General features: G+C 61.1%; 1 protein-coding gene across 2 annotated transcripts in view; it reads left to right on the top strand.

The window, feature by feature from the left end:
* The first annotated feature begins 2,741 nt into the window (after positions 1–2,741).
* ITPR3 (inositol 1,4,5-trisphosphate receptor type 3) overlaps positions 2,742–19,295 on the top strand; it is a 40,506-nt gene continuing 23,952 nt past the window's right edge. Inside the window, exons 1-9 of one of the 2 annotated variants that reach the window (XM_040535855.1) lie at positions 2,742–3,315; positions 10,606–10,676; positions 14,515–14,636; positions 16,883–16,969; positions 17,171–17,329; positions 17,455–17,553; positions 17,672–17,755; positions 18,582–18,728; positions 19,127–19,222. In XM_040535855.1, coding sequence (XP_040391789.1) covers positions 3,227–3,315; positions 10,606–10,676; positions 14,515–14,636; positions 16,883–16,969; positions 17,171–17,329; positions 17,455–17,553; positions 17,672–17,755; positions 18,582–18,728; positions 19,127–19,222 — 954 coding nt within the window. In that variant the 5' untranslated portion in view covers positions 2,742–3,226. The remainder of the gene's footprint in view (positions 3,316–10,605; positions 10,677–14,514; positions 14,637–16,882; positions 16,970–17,170; positions 17,330–17,454; positions 17,554–17,671; positions 17,756–18,581; positions 18,729–19,126; positions 19,223–19,295) is intronic. The other variant, XM_040535856.1, reaches the window with a different exon arrangement.

The raw sequence follows: 19,295 nt of genomic DNA, 5'->3' as shown, positions 1-19,295 counted from the left end.
GCTTTTTGGAGGGTCGGGAAGCCGACACGGTGCAGCTGCAGCCTCGGGGAACTCTCGCCGCAAAGCCCGGCAGCCAAGGGCCGTCGTGGGAAGGGCGTGCGGGAGGTGTGGGTGGAGGGGATCCGTTGCCAAAGGAGCATCCTGCGGACGAGGCCGGGGGGCCCGGGGGAGGGAGGCGGCCCTGCAGTTTGAGCGACTGCCCGCAAAGGAGCAATTTCAGCATGTGAAAGGAATGTGGCCCCAGCCCCGCCAGGGATGAAGGCTGTGCCTGGGAGAGGGGATGGCTGCTGCTGGCCTGACTCACCGGCCGCCTCTCCGCAGCCGCTTCCTCTCTGGGAGGCAGAAACTCCCAGTTTTTATTTATCGTGTGGCCTAAAGTAGGGGGTAAGGAAGGAAACGCTCTTATTTTTAACTCCTCTATCTCCCCGGGGTGTGGGGGGAGTGAGGCAGCCGCTCAGCTGCGTGCGCCTGGGAGCATCCCCACGGCCAGGGCCGCTCCGCTCACCTGGGGGCTGCAGCCTCTCTGCAGCTCCCCCCAGCACTTTGGGGTCTGCACCCATGCCAAAATATCCCTGCAGGTTGGGAGCAGCCCAGAGACCACCCTGGGGGCACACATGGGGTTGGCAGCGTGATGGCTCCCTGCGGTTGTGCCCGCATTGAGGTGGGTGCAGAACAGGCAGGGGTGCATCCCCAAAACGCCTTCTGCTCCCCGTCCCTGATGGAGCTGAGCAGGGACACAAGGCCTGGAACAGGGACACAAGGCCTGGAGTATGGACACAAGGCGCAGAGCGCAGGCTGGATTCGGTGCCCACCATCCCCAGCATGGGGACGGGGCTGCCTCCTGCCCGGGGGTGCGAGGGAGCCCGTGAGGGGCTTCACCTCGCTGCTCCCCGTCCTTCTGGATGGCAGAAACCAGGCCAGACGCATGTTTGCTTAGTGAAGTGGGTTTTTTTTTTTTTTTTGCACTTCCAAGGGATTTTTAGTGCTCGGTGCTCTGCAAACATGAGCAGTCCCAGGGGTACAGAGCGATGGGAGTGTTGGGAGCCAAGCTTGGGCCAGTGGTGCCTGGCCGTGCCCGATGATGCCGGTGGGCGCACCGCGGTGCTGGCTGAGATGCCACTCGTGCCTTTGATCAGAGAGACTGATTTGTGCACAAAGTTTTGGTCTCTGATTCCTCGGGGGCTTTCTTTGAGCTCCTGTTGTGAAACCTTCATTTGCTTTTAGCAGCAGCGAGTTTTTGTTTTTTTTTCTTTTTCTTATGATCTTCTCTTTTCCCCCTCTGTTGCCCTGAGATAAAGGCTTCTAAATTTGTCCTGTGCTGAAAACGCAGCTAATCCTGATGGACCTGAATTCGCATCTTCCCCGAAGGAATTGCACTAATTTTTTTTTCCCCTTTGTTCTGCCAGGGGACCTGTCCGTTTCCTCGTGGAAAAAAAAAAAATCACTATTTAGGGCAAGGTTTAGATTCCTGAAACCTGTGTGTTTGTTTGCGAGGAAAGAGGACAGGAGGGAAATAAATGAGAAAAGCATCTTTTTTTTTTTTTTTTTCCTTCCAGTATTGTTTTTACAGCAGACAAGTTTTAATTAAATTGCGGAACTAGGGCAGTTGTGCTGTCCAGAAGATGCTCTGAGGATGTGGTCCTTTTCCGCTGGTCCTTTTCCTTTTACACCAGGAGCTCAGAGCTGCTTGTCCAGCCCCGGGTTCACCACAAAAAGGCTCCTGATGGGATTTAGGCACCAGGGGGGACTCTGGGGTGCCTGTGGGCCCTTCCTGCTGCTGGCAGTGATGGGTGGGCTGGGTGCTGGATGGGGCTGGCAGCTGGGGGAGGTTTGGGTGATGGTGCGTGGGTGTGAGGGGGACAGAGAGAGGTGGCAGGAGGTGAAGCAGGATCTGCTCCAGCAGGGGACCTGCCTGCTGGCACCCAGGCTTCAGGAAGCCCGTCCGGCCACAAACACTTGCCTGGGGCAGAAAAATCCAGCGAGAGCCGCCCAGCCCTCAGCCCGGGGCTTTCCCCTGCTCCCAGGTGGTGCGGGATAGCCGGGCTGGGGGAGTGCTGCCTGAAGCGGGGCTTAGGAGCAGGGACGGAGGGCTGGGGGACCTGGGTCTGCTCCTGGGGAGGATGGAGCGGATGGAGGGGCGGTGGGAGCAGCGCCCTCGCTGCTGGGGCGGCCGCAGAGGGGCTGGGTGGGACGGGGCGGTCGCAGCAGCCTCAGTTTCCCCCTGGCAGGTGCTGGGGGCGATGTCACATCCCACCTGCACTGGGAATTTGGTTTGGTGAGGGACGCAAAGTGCAGCTGCCAGCTCCCAGCACCTCCCTTTCTCCCGTGTTTATGCACGGACAGCACCCCGAGAGCCCCCACGGCCGGCAAGGAAGCACCCGGTGCTTTTCCAAGCAGAGGAGTCCGGGGCCAGGGGGGCGAGATGGAGACCCCGGAGGGGCTGGTGGCGGGGCTGGGGGGCTCTGCTGTGGGGCTGGGGGGCCAAGCACCCTGGGGAGCTGCATCGTGGGGTGAACCCAGGGCAGCTGGCGTGCGGTGGAAGTCCTCGCTTCTGCCGGGCTGCTGCGAGTGTGGCGTGCCCAGCCTTGGCGATGGGGGGACCGGGGGCTGCTCGATGGCTTTGGGGTGCTGCCCCCCCCCCCCCCCCCCCGGCCCACGCTCCCCCAAGCCGGGAGGCGGGGAGCAAAGGGTGGGGCCTCTTTTTGGGCATCCCCCCCCCCCCCCCCCCCCACACACACACCCAAGCAGCTCCGGTTCTCCTCCCAGGCCAAAATTATTTGCATGCTTTTTCGAGCAGGACTTCCTGATTGCTCTCTATTGGCTGCAGGTAGAAAGCTGTGCGGAGACGGAGACACGGACAGCCGGACAGATCTCATGCAAACCTCTAGTTGAGCCTCTTCCCCACTCTCCTCCTCCTCCTCCTCCTCCTCCTCCTCCTCCTCCTCCTCCTCTCAGCACGCCCGCGGCTGCCCGGCTCCCTTGGCTCGCGTCCTGCCCAGCACATGTAAAAGTTGTGCGAGAGCCCGTGCCCGCGTCCCGCTCCCCTCCGCTGCTCGCAGGGAGCCGGCGAGGAGAAGGGGGCGAGAGCCGGGCTGGAAGAAGCCCCCCCTGGGCTGGAAGAAGCCCCCCGGGCTGGTTCCCTTGAGCCCCGCTTGCCCCATGGTGGATTTCTGCGAGGGAAGGTGACTTGGGGAAGAAGCGGCGCTGCGCCGGGTCGAAGGCAACCATGAATGAGATGTCAAGTTTCCTGCACATCGGGGACATCGTCTCCCTGTACGCCGAGGGCTCGGTCAACGGCTTCATCAGCACTTTGGGGTGAGTGAGCCCTGTCCCGGAGCCTGCCCGGCACCGTGGGTTTGTTTCTCCGGGCAGAAGGGGAAGGGGAGGTGGTGCCGGGGCTGACCCCGGTGGGAACAGGGGCTGGGAACCTCTTCCTGCAGGTGCGGGGCCATGGGGAGCGCAGGCTGAGCCTAGGGAGCCCCCTCCGTCCTGGATGGTCACTGCTGGGGCAGGATGTGGCCCTGGGGGAGGGCCGGGGGACCTGCAGCCCACTCTCTGGCGGCCGTGGCCAGAAGTTGTTTCCCTGTCTCTGGGGACTGGAGGGGACGAGGGGGGCTCAAGCAGCATGAGGGTCCTTGGGGCTGTGCGTGGGGCTCGGGCAGCTGTGGTTCCTCTGTGGGGTATGGCAGGAGGAGAGCTGCCAGCCCTGCCCCATGTGGCTGCTGGCGGCTGTCCCCTGGGCCGGGCACCGATGGCTCTCCAGCTCTTGCTGCCTGCTTTGTGGTCCCACGGGGCCGAGCTCGCAGCGGGCATCGCTGCGGGGTCACCACCCGTGGGTGCCCATGGGCACCAAGCCCTGCTGGGGGTTGGGGGCAGTGTGAGCACGGCCAGGTCCAGGCTGAGCCGTCTCCTTGCAGCCCCTTCCCACAGCAGAGCAGGAGAGGATCTTGCAGCCCCACCTGGGGACACGCAGGGACCTCGGGGACCTGTCCCTTGTCCCTGCAGTTTCCGTGCCTAAGCAGGAACATTTGCCCAGGGAGATGCTCCGTCCCTGTCGTGGCCAGGGCTCTGGCAGGGCTGCTGGGTGCTCTTGGGCACAGAAGGGTTTCTACCTCACCGTGGGGTGCCTCGATACAATTGGGATCACTGGAAACGCCGCTGCTCCTGGGCTGCCCAAAGCAGGGACCCAAATCTTGCCTGCAGCTCCGAGCGGTGCCGGCGCTGCTTCCAGGACGTGGGTCTGTGCCAGCACCTGCCCCATCGCGCATGTAGGAGAGGCTGAGATCAGCCAGGAATGCTGCCTTGGATGGGATTCCTGGGGCAGGAGCTGCCTGGCTCTATAATCTGCGATGAATGCACTTGCTCCCACATGCCTGTGTATAACCGGAGCCGTACATACCGGCGCCCACACGTGTACGCGCACCCACTGCTGGGCGCGCTCAGCCTCCCGCTTAATGCCCGCCGAAGCCTGGTGCCCAAAATCCCGCTGCTGGGCGGGAGTGGGCGAGGGCACGGGCACAAAATCTCCGTGTGCCCACCTGCGTGGTGCCGACCTTGGGTCCTGCACGTGCAGGATGCGGCCGCTCTGCGCCCGGCCCTCCCTGCCGGGCCGGGTGGGAGGACGCCCCCCAGGTCCCTTTTGGAGGGGTCTCCTGGCGGCTCGCTCGCTTTCCCAGCACGGGGGATGTCCCAGGGCAGGGTCTGCGAGCTCGGCGGCGCGGTGCTGAACGCGCCTCCATCCCGGTGGGAGCCGGCGCTGGTTATTAGCCCACGCAGCATGTCCCAGTGGCTCGCCAGGAGGCAAATTAAGAGGTGTTTAGACACTCTGGAGCTCCAGTCTCTTTGTAGCTCTTGTCCCCAGATCCCCCTATTTTATTTTATTTTTTTTTTTTTTTTTTGCAGAATGCTTCTCTAGTTTTATAAACATTTGAAAAGCAGGGCTTGCTTGGAGAGACCGTTCTCCCAGGCCCCAGCGTAGCTTTTGCTGGGCAGCCTCGCTTTCCCAGGGCTCTGTTTCCTCTGGGTTGTTTCCCACCCTCTGAAACTGTTTTCCCTTGTGCCCCGCGACCTGAGAGACCCAACCGCACCTTAAATCACTCCTGCGATAAGGGAGTGGGTGACTCACTGAGAGTGCTTCTCCCCAGCCCTACTGCTGCCTGTTTGGGACCTTATTTGGCTCATTTGCAAGGCAAATAGCTCTGCCAGCCCCAAGCTGGGTGCTGCGTGCCCAGCTGAGCACCCTGCGGAAGCACTCCCTCCATCCTTCCTCGATGAAGGCAGGAGGGCACGGGTTTGGGCTGGTGCGGTCCGCAGTGGGATCCCCAGTTTATATGGGATGACACAGAGAGTTTCCAGGTGCTGGCCCCAAAAGTTAAAGGATGCACCCCAAAGTCCTGGTGCCGTGTTCCCCATCCTGGCAGGGCAGTGAGCTCTTCCCAGGGGAACTTCTGGGGCCTTTGGGGCATCCTAGCTGATGTGGGTTTGAACGCCACCTAAATACAAAGCCGGGGGTGCCTGCAGGTGATGCCGCAGGATGCGCAGGGCTCTGTGCTCGGATGCACTGCAGGTGGGAGGCACAGCGGTGCTGGCAGCCCCCGTGGCCACGGCTGCAGGACGCTCGGGCAGGCTGCAGCGCGGTGCGTGGCTCTGCAGCCGCTGAATTAAACCCAGCGAGCCCGGTGCGTTTGCACTGGTGGTTCTGGACCAGGAGCAGCGAGCGGGGGAGTCCTTCACCTCCAGCCCAGGGTGAAGCCCTGCAGTGGAACGGACCCACACCATCATTTGGGGGATCTTGTGGGGCTCTTAGCAGCCCCCATGAGTCCTGGATGTGGGGGTCCAGCAGCCCTGCAGTGCATCGGGGAGCAGGATGCCTTGAAAAGCAGCAGGGAAGCAGGATCAGGTCCAGCATAAACACTAAGCCTTAACTTTTTTTAAAAAAAGTGGTCGCTTTTCCCCGTTCATCCAAGGGACTTGCAATGGGGGTTGGTGGCAGGGGGAGCCCTGCAGCCCCCCCCCGGCTGAGCCTGTTCTGTTCGTGGCCCCATCACGCTGGTGAAAGCCCCAGGGCACAAACCCTTCCTCCTGCAGACGCTGCCTGCAGTGGGCGTTTGCTCTGCAGGAGGAAAAACCACCTGCTGAAGGGTGGGGAGTACTCGTGTGCGCTCCACTGCTCAGGTAAGTGGGGAAACGTTGGCCAAAACTCCCCAAGTCACTAAAATGCTGAAGATAAACCCAAAGGAGGAGGTTATGTAAGAAGCGCAGCGCAGGAGCTGAGCACTGAAGCAACACCGATGGGTCAGGGCAGCCGCGTTGCTGGGGGCATCCCTTGGCTGGGCTGTTCAGTGCCCAACGCATTCCCTTTGTGGCGATGGGAGAGCGGGATGGGCGTATCGGAGCTGCCAGAAAGGGTCTGGGACGTGGGAAGCTCCCCAGGGGGTGCAGAGAAGTGCAGGACCCAGGGGTGGGCTCCTCTTCCCCCTTGGCTCCGTTCAAGGCTGTTCCCAGCGGGGAGGTAGGGAAGGGCTCTGCAGGACTCTGCTGCTGAAAATTAAAGGTGCCTGAGGGAACGGTGCTTTTTATGCTTGGGGGAAAATCACTAGTAAAAAATCACCAGTAACTCCTGGCGGCTTTGTGCTCGTGGAGATGGAACTGCTGGAGCTGGGTCTGCGATGGGGAAACGGCTGCTGCCGTGGGATGCTCTGTGGGCATCGTCTGTGCAAACCAAACCAGCGCCACGCAGGGAGAGGAGCTGGGAGACCTCAGTTTGGTTCCTGCTGGATGTGGTGATGCCGTGAGCCCTGGGAGAAACCGCTGCCAGGAGTGTCCCCATCTCACCTTGTGTCCCCAGTGAGCCAGCACCCAATGGCTGGAGCTAGAGAGGAGCAGAAGGACGCGGGTCGGGGCGATGAGCTGCCCCATCCCCACCATCCTGGGGGCTCAGGGACCAGCACTGTGGGCTGGTGGAGGGGCCGGGCCAGTGGCAAGCCCGCCTGGATGCCAGTTGGCTGTTTAACATGAAATACCACCTTTGATGGCTGTAATTGTGATTGCAGGTGGATTTACAGGGTGGAGCAGTTCAGGGAAACACAGCTGGTTAAAGGGTAACTCCAGCCCTGCCGGGTCAGGACGAACTCGCTCCTGCGGGGAGGAGAAGCACGCGAGGTGCAGAGCGGTGTCCTCCCCACGGCGCGGGGACAAGGCTGTGTTTTTGTGGCCGTGCCACGTTCACGCGCTTTATTTTTACTCCCTTTGCTCTGCCAGGCCGACCGACGCGTGGGCTGTGTGCCGGTGGGGCTGACCCAGTCCCGTGCCCGATGGCGAGCTCTGCTCTTCCCCCCTCCTCCTCCTCCTCGCCGCCAGGACAGCCCCAGCTGGCTGCCGTCCCCGCTTGGGTTCAGGGGTGGCTGGCCTGGAGGCGCTGGAGGAGCTGCGTCCCCTGACCTCCGGCGAAGGCTGAGCCTCGCGCGAGGCCAAGTGCCCTGGCCGCGGGCCAGGGAATCACTTTGTGCTCGGTTTTTAGGCACGCAGCACAAACCCCGCTGGACCCGCCGTGACGATTCGCAGGGCTTAAAGCTAACCAGATGCAGCAGGCTCGGCGAGGCGCAGGATCAGGCCCCCGGTGCTCCCAAGGGGCGACTCGGAAAGGCGAAGCGTGGGGTTTTCAGCGGTGCCTCCAGCCTGCTGCTTCTCCCAGCGTCTTCCTCCAGGTGCTCGGACGCTGATGAGGTTTTCTCATTAACACCTGGGAGATGAAAGCTGCGGTGGCCGTGCCCCACGCCGAGCGGCCCCGCTGCTCTGAGAGCGGAGGGAGTCCCGCTTCGCGCTATCCCGCCGCGCTGATGCGGGTTTTTAGAGCAAACCCGGCTCGGCCCCAGCAGTAACCCAGGTGACTCATGTCCACCGCGTCAGGATCCTTTCTGTTTTCAGTGATTTTTAACCCAACAAGGCTCGTCCCGAGTATCAGTTTAATAAAAACAGCGCTTTGCATTCCTGCAGAGCGTGTAATTCCGGGATTAAAGACACTGAGACTGCTCTGAGCTCATTAACTAATTAAGGCTTCCAGCCCGGCAGGTCGCTATCTGCAGCCCAGCGTCGCAGAGCGATAGCGCCAGGCACAGAAGTTCCAGGCAGTGGCTTGAGATGGAGCTGGTGTGGGTAGGAGATGCCTGTGCCATTTGCTCCGGCGCTGGAAATGGGCTGCGTGGAAACCTCAGCCACAATGGAGACCTTAAATTTTACTTTTTTTTAATAAACAGAGCAAGCCCTCTGCTGCTGTAGGTGCTGGTGGGCGCTTGCTGAAGGCTGGTGCTTTGCTCCGTTGCTCTTATTTGACTGGTGCTGGGGGTGCAAAGCAGCGTTTCAGAGCAATAGAAACCAAACAAGCCTACGGCTGGCATCGGGCTGGGCTGAGGCTTTGCATATCTCCTGTGCGATGAGATACGTGCAGTAAAGTCCCTGTCTGCAGCTGCCTCTTCTCCTCCTAGCACTGCTTTGTCCCATCCTTCCTTACCTCTCTCCCTGCCCTCCCAAGAGAGCCTGTGCCTCGCAGGAGCTCGGGGACCATCCCGGTTCCTTCCCCAGGCAGCCTGGGCTGGGCAGGCGTGGGTCAGGAGCCCAGCACCCCCCTGCTGCCGACCACGAGCGTGGGCACAGCCAAGGCAGCGCTGCCTAGCAAAAAGCTCAATGTTTGATTACCAAAACCTCAGGGCTGGGTTTGTTTGCCTTTTCCAGTCTTCTGGGGCTTTGCTAGTTGTTCTTAATCTGCTGCTGCCACCAAAACATTAGACAATTTCTTTTTTTTTTTTCCTCTTTACTTGAAATCTAAGGTTAATCTGTCCGAGCCCCAGGAGCTGGTGCTTCAGCAAACTTCTCTCCTGCCAGCACCGTGACCCCTGGGTGCCACAGCGCGAGGTTTGGCTGCACCTTCGGGGCCCGCTGGTTCCCAGAGCTGTACGAGGGATGGGTCCTCCCAGCGGGCAGAGGGGAGCTCCTCCAAACCCCCCTGAACCGGCTGGGAGAGGCTGCACACAACAGCCAGGAGAAACAAGCTCTGGCTCGAGAAGCGAGGGCAAAAGGCAAAGGTCCCGCGGTGCCGCTGGCTGCGCGGCGGGATGCCGGCTCCCGCTCCAGCGCCTCCGCTGCCAAGGACGCAGCAGCCTTGGGGTCCCCGGGGTCCCAATCCATCAGCGCCGAGGCCAAATTCCTCTCTGCCAAGCTACGGAGAGGAATTTTCCCCTCCTCTGGAAAGCGGCTGGGGTAGGGGAGGGGGGCCAGATCGGCACGTGGGATTTCTCTTTCCATCGAAAACCCAGCAGCACTTTGCCTGTTGGGTCCGTTGGCTGCATCGAGAGCCCCCGAGGAGTGGGGAGAGCAGCGGAGGCTCCACCGTGCCCTTCGCCGCCGTGCCACGTGCCCACCGCGCTCCTCCCGTCCCCATCGCGGTGCTCCCCCCAAGATGCTCCCTCCCGGATTGCGCAGCCGCTGCATTCCTGCATCCAGCCCCTTGCTTCCCAGCTGCCCAGCTTCAGGTGGGGACATGCTCCTCACTTTCTCGCCTGGGGCAGGAACGTGGTTTCTCTCCCTGAGTTGCCTCCTGCGGGCCGGCAGAAAGCGGGCGAGCGGGCCCAGCCTGTCTCGCTGCAGCACCCGGCGCCTGGCAGCCCTCGGGCGATGCTCACCCCTCCACGATTTTGGGGCCGAGCACAGGGGTGCCTCGTCCCCGGTTGTGCTTCGCTGGCCTCAGTAACTTTGGAGTGATGTCCCATCCTGAAATTGCAGGGAAGGGCTTCAGCACCCAAGGCCAAGCCCGAAGGAGTTTGCTTAACACTGGGAAATGAGGAGGGGGCAGGCAGGAGATGCAAAGCCCTTTGTGTCTGATGGGCAGAGCCAGCACCTGATAATAATTAATTAAATTATAATTAACAACTGGTTCCAGGGGGCCCTGCTACCTCCATCTGCGACAGTTACACCTCCTGCGTCCTGGTGGGGTAGCTCCTGGCTGGAGGAGAAGAACCGTTAAGTGAAAGCTGAACCCCTCACATTTTTACCAGTTTTAACGGAGACCTGGGGACAGGGGCTGTGAGCAGTAACCTCAGCCTCCGGCTCGGGCAGAAAGCCTGGCTCCACGCGGTGCCCATCGCCCCGGGGTGGATTTGGCTCAGCTGAGTGCTGAGCAAGGCAGGATCTGCTCCTTCAGGGTGCGGGCGTCAGAGCCTCCTGCACGGGTCGCTGAGCAAAGGCCCCGACACCCAGCATCACCGTGCTTCGTCACTGCCGTTTGTACCCGCGGTCTGCCCTAAAGGGCTGTAGGAAAAACACAAGCGGCAAAACCTGGAGGGTGGCGGCGAGCAGGGGGCGATGCCTTTGGGGCAGGCGCCCATGAGAGGCTGCAGGAGCTGAGTGTCATCGAGCCAAATATTTCTATATATATATAAATGCAAATGGGTAGGGGACAGGAGGCGCAGGTTTTGATGCTGTCCTTTTGGAGCCAGTGCCAACGCGCGTCTGCCCTCGTGCTGCTGTGGGTTGTGGGGAAGGCGCTGCGCTTGCTCAGGCCCCGCTGCCGCCTTGTTGTCTCTGAAGCTCTGTCCCTGCTTGGTCCTGCAGGCTGGTGGACGACCGGTGCGTGGTGGAGCCGGCGGCTGGAGACCTGGACAACCCTCCCAAGAAGTTTCGAGGTGAGATTGGGGCTGGGTTGGGGTAGCTCGGTCACCGCAGTGATACCATGGGGACACCACAGCCCTGAACATCTGTGCCAGGGATGTGGACCGGGGTCCCAGCTCACCCAGGACCAGGGCGAGCCCTTTCCAGAGGAGCCCGGAGGGATTTTAGCTGCTGTAGTTTGTCACTACGGCTTGGCCAAACCCATCCTCCTCAGTCCACCTCTGGGTGCGTTTATACGTTTACTGGAACAGCCTCCGTGCTGGGGTGGTCCTTGGGACCCCATAACCCAGCCCTACGGAGCGGGGAGCTGCCCTCTGCAAAGGTGGGTCCGTACCCAAACGCATCCCTAGGGATGCTGGCAGCTGGGTATCTGCCGGCTGGGAGCAGGGGAGAAAAAAAGCCAGGAGGGGGCAGAGAGAGGGGCAGTTGCAACAGGCAAACTACTTCAAGGCAAGCCTGTTAGCGCTCAGCGCTAATTACATCTGCCCTGCTTGGCTGCACCTCAGAGAGAGCCGGGGGATTAAGCCGCCCTTTTACGAGGCGGGCAGGGTTTAGGGAGAGACGGTAAATCCCTACCCAGCCTCGGCGGTCATGTTTTGGGCCGCGCCATCTCCTCGAGCGCTCGGGGCCGTGCTCGTTGTTCCCCGTGCTGGCAGCCCCGAGCGGGAGCGAGCTGCGACGGCCGGGCCGGGCGGAAAAGGGGATGAGTCACCGGAGGGCTGGGATGGATCCCGGTGTGTGGGAACGGTGGGGAGAGGCCAGGCCAGGCTGCAGGGGAGAGCCTCCTGCTCCCGGGCTGTGTAAGGCCCTGGGGAGAGACCTTTGGGCTCCGCGGGAGCAAAGCGCTGCACCCGGGGCATCTCCTTTCTGCCCAACGCTGGGAAATGGTGATTTTGTGCCTGGCACACTGCAAAATGCAGGGGGAGGGAGGGGTCCCGGAGGGCGTCCTGGTGGGTCTGGGTGCCTGGAGCACCCCGCGGGGCCTGCGGATGCTGTGGCAGGTAGGGACCGAAGCACGGCTGTGCTCTGGGAAAACTTCCCCAAACCCGTGATCGCATTTTTGGATTTGGGGGTTGGTCTACGGCAGCCGTTCCTTTTATACCAGCTACCCTAATTTCAAGCCCCTTTGAAAAAAATATCTATTTAAATACTGGTTTCCCACTCTGCTTCGTGCCCCAGGCCTGTTCATAGGATGGCTTTAACTACCTGCAGCGGGGTGCTGTGCAGATGCCTTCCCCGCTGCCAAGCAGCGACCTGGCTCTGTGTGGGAGCCACTGCCACTCGTTTGGGTTTGGGGCTGACTTTGGGGACATCCGACAGCCCCTCAGAGCCCCATAACCCTGGCACGCCCTGCTCCCAGCGGACTTTCACCTGGGGCTGGCTGGGAACAGCTGGGAGCTGGGCGCAGACCGGCACCAGTTCCGGGGGCTTACTGGTCCCAGCAGCCGCAGCGTCTCCCTTCCTGGACATGGGCGGGTGTTGAATCTCTTTTCCAGACTAAGGTCTGCTCTAGACACAGCCCTGCTCCCTGCAAACCGTATCAGGATATCCAGCCGCTTGTTTTAATGGCCGGAAAAGTAGCAGTCTGCCTTGTCGATAGCTATCACCGCGAGGGAGGTAAAAACAACGGGCTGGTGCTGTTTCCCTGCCGCAGCAAGAGGCTTAAGAGGATTTTAATGGGTTGTTGCCGTCCCCGTATCCTGTGGCTGGACCCTGCCCTTCCCGGCCCAGCTCCCTGGTGCTCGTCGCCTCGCCGCCCGTGGGTTTGGGGGCACAGAGCAGGGAGCAGGGCCCTTCCCCACGCAGTCAGACCCAGCTGGGTTTTGGAAATGCCCAAAGCCAGCCAGGAGCCTGGCTCTGCAGCGAGGACCTTCAGCAGGGCTGCCTGCATCGTGCCCTCTGAGCCTCTGAAAGACACCTGGCGCTCCTCGGATATTTGCTTTTCGTTGTGCTTTCTTCCCCCCAAACCTCTTCTGGGCCCTGCGTTCGGGCACATTGGGAAGAAGCAAATAAAACACCAAGTCCTGCGCTCAGCGGGGCAGGTGCCCGAGTTGGGGCTCAGGGCAGAGGCTGCGGTGGTTGCAGGGCGAGTGGGCAGCCGGAGCCTGGCTGCTGGTGCCCCAAATACCCCAGATCCTCCCCGGCGGACACGTGGGAGGTTTCGTCTCCATGGCTGTGCCCGTCAGGAGCTTCTCAGCCCCATCCCTGATCCACATCTGGGCGCTGCTCCGGCTTGGTGCTCACCGGGCAGTGCTGACGTGGGAGCTTTCCTCGGCTTCCCTGCTTTCCGCCCACCATCCGTCTTGCAAAAGCTCCTCGGCACATACACCTGGGTGCCAAAACCTCCGGCTTCCATCACGAGCCTTGCTGAAGCCTTTCCGCGTGCAACCAACTCCATGCCTCGGTTTCCCTCCTTGCAAAACCGGGCTTGGCGTGCAGAGATGGGGATGTGAGCAGCCCCTGCGGACAGGGCGTGCTTGGAGCCGGGGGGTTGATTTGTACCTCTCTCTTAATAGCTACGCTGGATTTTTTTTCCCCTCCCTCATTCCTCAGTTTCTCCTTTCTACCAGGTCCTTTTGCAACCTAATTAGCAATTTAATGAAAACGATTCAAGGTGCTGCAGGTGGCCCGAATCGTTTCTGTGGCCCTGCTCGGAGGCAGTGGGAGAATGCAGCCAGGCATTACAGCAGCTACACTTGAGTCCCTGATTAAAAGCCCAGCGTCACAAAGCCTCCTTGGCACGGGACATGCCATTAGCAAATAGACCTGTAAAATGAAATGTGAAACTTGGCCCCTAACCAGCAGCCCAAGCCGGTGAGAACTGTGCTCTGTGCTTGTTTGTTCGTCACTCCCAGGTAAATAAATACGTGCTTGCCAGCGAGCTGGGACCGGGGCCAGAGATGGAAGTGATTTTTCTTTTTGTGTCTGAAGGTTCTGGGCTGCTATTTCAGGCGTAATTCGGGTGACCCAGGCTGCAGGTCCCTTCCTGCCGTCACCCCCTGTCCCCACGCAGCTTCGTACCGTGAGCTGAATCAGATGCGCGATGGAGCTGCCTGCTGGCTTCCAGAGGGCTGCTCTCATGCTTGGATTCACAAATCCCAGACCCTGGTGTCTGCGCCCCCCATTTGGCCACAGCAGCGTGGGGAAAAGCAGCAAACTGGGGAGCAGAGCGCATCCACTCTGCCAGCGTCTGGGGGAGCCAGGATCCAAACCCTTTGCATCCCCAGAGCGTTTCTTTTAGGACTGGAAGTGCAGCTGTTTGCAATCCAGATTTTAGGAGCGCTGGCTCGTAGCTTCCAGCACTGGTAATTAAGTCTCGTTGTGAGCAGGCACGGGAGAGTAGCAGCGTGTTTGCAGAGTCCTGGTGGCACGGCCACCGTGGGGACAGCATCCCGCGGCCTCACTGCCCGGGTTCGGGGGCTGCAGGGCAGCGAGGGCGGTGCGGGGACGCCTGCTCCTGTCCCCATCCCGCTGCCTCCGCTCCCTTCCTCCGGCAGGATCCGCTCCTGGTTCAGCCCAGCTGTGCTTCATCAATACGTTTTCTCCCCCTGAAGCTTTCCTTCCCAAATTGCGCGGCCGTTTCCGATGGGAATGCTTCTACCGCGAGTCCAAGCAGTGGAGTCACTCCTGGCCTCAATATTTATTACCCAAAACTAGTCCACCAGCTACTAGCGAGTGGCTCAACCTTCTACCTGTCTGCTTTGGACCCCCAGCAGCGGGCGGGGTGGCTGCGGGCTGGAAGGATGCTGCTGGGATGGGAGCAAGGGCCCGCAGGGTGCTGGGTGACGCTGGTCCCAAAGGAGGACCCGGTGCGGCCGCTACGGCTTCACGTGTGCCTTCCTCTGCTCCCAGATTGCCTCTTCAAAGTGTGTCCCATGAACCGCTACTCTGCCCAGAAGCAGTACTGGAAGGCCAAGCAAACCAAGCAGGACAAGGAGAAGATCGCCGACGTGGTGCTGCTGCAGAAGCTGCAGGTGAGCGGAGCTCCCGGCGCGAGGCACTGGCCAGCGGGGACGGTCCCCGTGGGCTGGCAGGGTGGCAGCCACCAAACCCCTCGCTGTGCAAACCCGGAGACATTCTGCTTCCTGGAAAACATGCCTGGGAAGCCAGGACCCGTCCTGGGTTTTGCTGTTTTCGGGTGTCCCCCTGCTCAGCTCTGCTGCCTCCTCTCCTGGTGCCCCCAAGCCCCAGCACCCAGGGGTGCCCGGCGTGGAGCCGCCACGAGCAGGACCTGCTCCAACGGGCTGGGGAAGTGAAAGGCTCCTGTTGACTTCCACGAGGTTTGGAAAAGGGCCATGTTAAACATTGCATAATCGCCTCAGACAGCTGGCGAGGCCCTGAGGATGATTCATAGCACCGAAGCTCAGGCAGGATTCATTAAATCATTTCGCCAGGCTTCGAGCCGGGCCCCGCAGCTCCCCCAGCTTCGCTTTTGGTGAGCGAAGTCCGAGGCAGTGTCCGGCCAGGCCGTCCTGGCTTGGGTTGGAGATGCCGAGACAGGGTCAGCGCCTCCTTGACCGCGCTCAGAAACATGCATTTTCCTGCTCTGCTTAGGCAGTAATTTATAAAGTGACAGCCGTACTGGCCACGACTGGACGGAGAGGCTCATTTCTGAGCCTGATTGATTGAACCTCGCTTCAGATTTGTCTTCAAGAGATCCTGTAATTTCCTCGCTCCGTCCCGCTGCTCCTGGTGTTGCTCTTTTGGCACACGCCGCCGGCACAGGGAGAAGGCTGAAGGCAGCAGCAACCCCCAGAGAGCTTCCTTAAGCAGCAGCAGCCCAGGTCTCGACAGGAGAAACCCTTCCCCATACCCGCTGGTGCCTTTCTGAGCTTCTGCTCCTGCCCCTTTTCTTTTAAGGGGGTTTAAGGCTCGGTGTTTTCTCGGCTGACTAATTGCAGGTGCAGCCAGATGCACCACAGAGGTTTTCCTCCCACCCCGGACATCTTCGGAGCCGCCCTGCAGCCTCTGGGGCTGCCCCTGTGCGCATCCCTGGTGCCCCATCCCTACAGGGGACAGACCCCATCCCCTACAAGGGACAGGCTGCCAACATCAGCCCCCGTTGGCTCGGAGCAGCCTGTCCCCCCTCCTGGCCCCATGGCTTTCAGCAAGGGAGGAGTTGAGATCTGGGCGCAGGTTTAGGAGCCGCCGCGGTGCCTGATGTCTCGCCGGGGCCGTGTTGCTGCACGGGGTGGTTGTTAAACTCCCAGCTCGGCAGCAGAGCGGGTTTCCCCAGGCTCTCAGTTTGTTTTCCCGATGGCATCAGCCACCGCTGTGGTCCCTGGCCAGGTGGGAGCACGTCCCGTGGGTGGCACCCAGCGCTGCGTGGGATGGAGAATTAACAAAGCGGTGGCGATGCCCAAAAGAGCGAAGGGGCTGGAGCCCAGCGCCGCGTGCCGGGCAGATTCGAAGCCCTGATTCGCATCACAGACTGCCTGCCCCAACCTCCCGCAGGGTGCAAGTCGTGATTCCAGCTTTCTTTCCCAATTCCTCATGCAAGAGGGGGAGGAAGCAGGACGGGCAGGGGCGGATGCTCTCCCAGCCCCATCCCTCGCTGTGGTTTCCCATCCCAGCTCCATGGGAGCGCGGGGCTGGCGCTGCCTGGGCTGTGCCCGTGCCGGGGCCGGTGCCGCACCCTCGCCATTCCCAGACGGATCCGCTGCCGGAGCAGATTCCTGCCTTGCTCCACGTCTGTTGACAACACCCCTTTGGCTGCCAGAGCCGCCACGCCGAAAACATCTGTGGTTTAGGAGAGAGGGGCTGGCAGGCGCAGCCCGTGGCAGATCCGAAAATGCTGCCAGCTCCGGGCACGGCACCGCTGATGTGCAGCCTTCTGCTCGTCGGTGTCGGCGCTGCCAGCAGCACCCGGTGCCATGGCCCCACTGGGCAGGAGCATCACCCCAGCCCTTGGTCCCTTCACGGCGCCGCCCCATATTGGGGAATTTCGGAGAAGCCTGTCCAAATTTTTAAATCCTTGGCTTAAAGCTCCTGTGTGCTTCATGTGGCTGCGTAGGGCCACAGCAGGGTCCTGGGCTCAGCTCTCGGATGCTGAGGACCATCTTACGGACCGTGGTACCTGGGGGACAGGGGGATGCTGAGGCCATGTCACAGCCTGTCCCCTGCCCTCCCCGTAGCTCAGGGTGCCGGTGATGCCCCTGGGGCTTTCTCTGGGCGGGAGGAGGCTGCTTCCACCCTGAGCTCTTCTCCTTTTGGCATCCAGCACGCGGCCCAGATGGAGCAGAAGCAGAATGAGACGGAGAACAAGAAAGTGCATGGGGACGTGGTGAAGTACGGCAGCGTCATACAGGTACGGCGCTCGCAGCTCCTCTGCCCCTGGGCTGCTCGGGCTGCTGGGTTTTGGGGAAAAAACGCACAGATCCAGTGAACGTGAGCTGGACACCTGGTGGGCAGGGGCTTGCGGTGCCCCTCCTGTGTAGGACCAGCACTGGGGACCTGAGGCTGTGCCAGGTCATCCCAGCTCCAGCTCACCCCAACGTTTGCTCCTCAGCTCCTGCACATGAAGAGCAACAAGTACCTGACGGTGAACAAGCGGCTGCCGGCCCTGCTGGAGAAAAACGCCATGCGGGTGACGCTGGATGCCACCGGCAACGAGGGGTCCTGGCTCTTCATCCAGCCCTTCTGGAAGCTGAGGAGCAACGGAGATAATGTGAGCGCAGGGCTGCAAAGCCCCCAGAAGAAGCTGGGCTGAGCAGTGCCTAGTCATGCCAGGGCTCACATCCCCACCAAGTACCCATCTCATGCTCTCTCCCCCGTTCTCCTTTTGCTCCCCAGGTAGTCGTGGGAGACAAAGTGATCCTGAACCCCGTCAACGCCGGGCAGCCGCTGCACGCCAGCAACTATGAGCTTGCAGACAACGCTGGCTGCAAGGAGGTGCTGGGGCTGGCTGGGGGCTCGCCTGGTTTTCTTTTCTTTTTTTTTTTTTTTTTTTTTGTTCTTTTCTTGTTTCATTTCCCTTCTGGGATTGTGACCTTGCTCTCTTGCTGCCTAGGTGAACTCGGTCAATTGTAACACCAGCTGGAAAATCAACCTTTTCATGCAGTTCCGCGACCACATGGAGGAAGTGCTGAAGGGGGTAAGGAAGGAGGTTCGGCCGCCGGCCGCCCGGGACACGACAGGTTCAGGGGATCCAGCCCCATCCCCTGCTTGGGCAGGACACTGTAGCTGTTTGGCTGTGTGACAAGGGCAGGATGCCTCGAGGGGCTTGGTTTCTAGGGGAATTCATCACTCGGAGCACTTAACAGGGAGCTGGAGCTGGGAATTTTGGTATCTACAGGCAGGAGGTACCCAGGGGGCATCAGGTTACCCCCTGCCTTATTGTATTCAATTGGCTCCCAAGGACAATATAAGGCACACATGGTGCCAGCTCTGGTTCCAGCTACGGGGACAATTTTTGGCTGTTCAGCCATGCAGCAGGGCTGGCTGCTGCCTGGGAAAGGAACTTTCCCTGCAGAGCTATTGTTCGGGTCGGAGGTCCTCCAGGAAGCAGCTGGCTGGATATTGATTGTTAGGATCTCACAGATCCTCATCCCCAGGCGCCTGCTTATCCCCGGCTTCCTCTGCATCCTTCTCCCGGGGTGTTAATGCCATAATTGTGTTGGTGAGCAGAACCTCTGCCTGCTCCAGGGGTGCGAAGCGGGGGGTTTGTACCCATTTCACAGCCCGGGGAGTAGAGGCAGAGAGAAGCGGCTTGCACAAATAAACAGAGTGATGGCATTGCAAAGCACAGCGTGCCCCCATGTCCCCACCACCCCACGCACGGGCAAGGTGCCCTCCCCTGGGCTTGGAGGAGCGTTTGTGCTGCTAGAAGTGGGTTTTAGCAGAGCCACGGCCACCCTCCTTCATGGGGCTGGGGGGAGGAACGCTGCATCCGTGTCCTCACTGCCATGTCCCGGTGCCAGGGGGACGTGGTGAGGCTCTTCCACGCCGAGCAGGAGAAGTTCCTCACCTGCGACGAGTACAAAGGCAAGCTGCACGTCTTCCTCCGCACCACCCTGAGGCAGTCGGCCACCTCGGCCACCAGCTCCAACGCCCTGTGGGAGGTGGAGGTGAGCGGGGCCGCGGGCATCCGGGGCGCCTCCCCGGGCTGCTGTGCCGTGCCTGGGGGGGCGGCTGGAAGCAGTGCTTGTTTCAGTATGTTTCAGGCCTTGAATTTCCACTTTCTGGTGGCCTGAGCGCCCTGGTGAAAGCCAACACAAGGCTTGAGCTCTGAGAGGGGAGCTGGAAGCCACGGGTGCTGGCGGATGGGCGATTTTATAGCTTGGGCTGCCCTGGAGGAGATGGGCGTCCCTCAGCCCCTCGGTGGCTCAGTGCCCCAGGCTTCTTTGCTTGTCCTTTCGGACAGGACGGGGATCTTCTCACTGGTGGCTTTGCTCGGGGCCAGGCGTGGGCCAGGACCGGGACTGGTATCGCAGCCCTGCGCTGAGCGCTCCTCTGCTCCTTCCAGGTGGTCCACCACGATCCGTGCCGAGGGGGCGCCGGGCACTGGAACGGCTTGTACCGCTTCAAGCATCTTGCCACGGGCAACTACCTGGCAGCCGAGGTAAGGGGGCGAGCAGAGGGGTGCAGAAAGCTGCCCTGCCCTCAAGAGGCTGTCACCAAAAGGAGAACCCACC

This window comes from Cygnus olor, chromosome 24, assembly GCF_009769625.2.
Source record: "Cygnus olor isolate bCygOlo1 chromosome 24, bCygOlo1.pri.v2, whole genome shotgun sequence".
Taxonomy (NCBI): Eukaryota; Metazoa; Chordata; class Aves; order Anseriformes; family Anatidae; genus Cygnus; species Cygnus olor.
The sequence above is the reverse complement of the archived record's forward strand: the minus strand, read 5'-3'. Positions and strand labels throughout refer to the sequence as shown.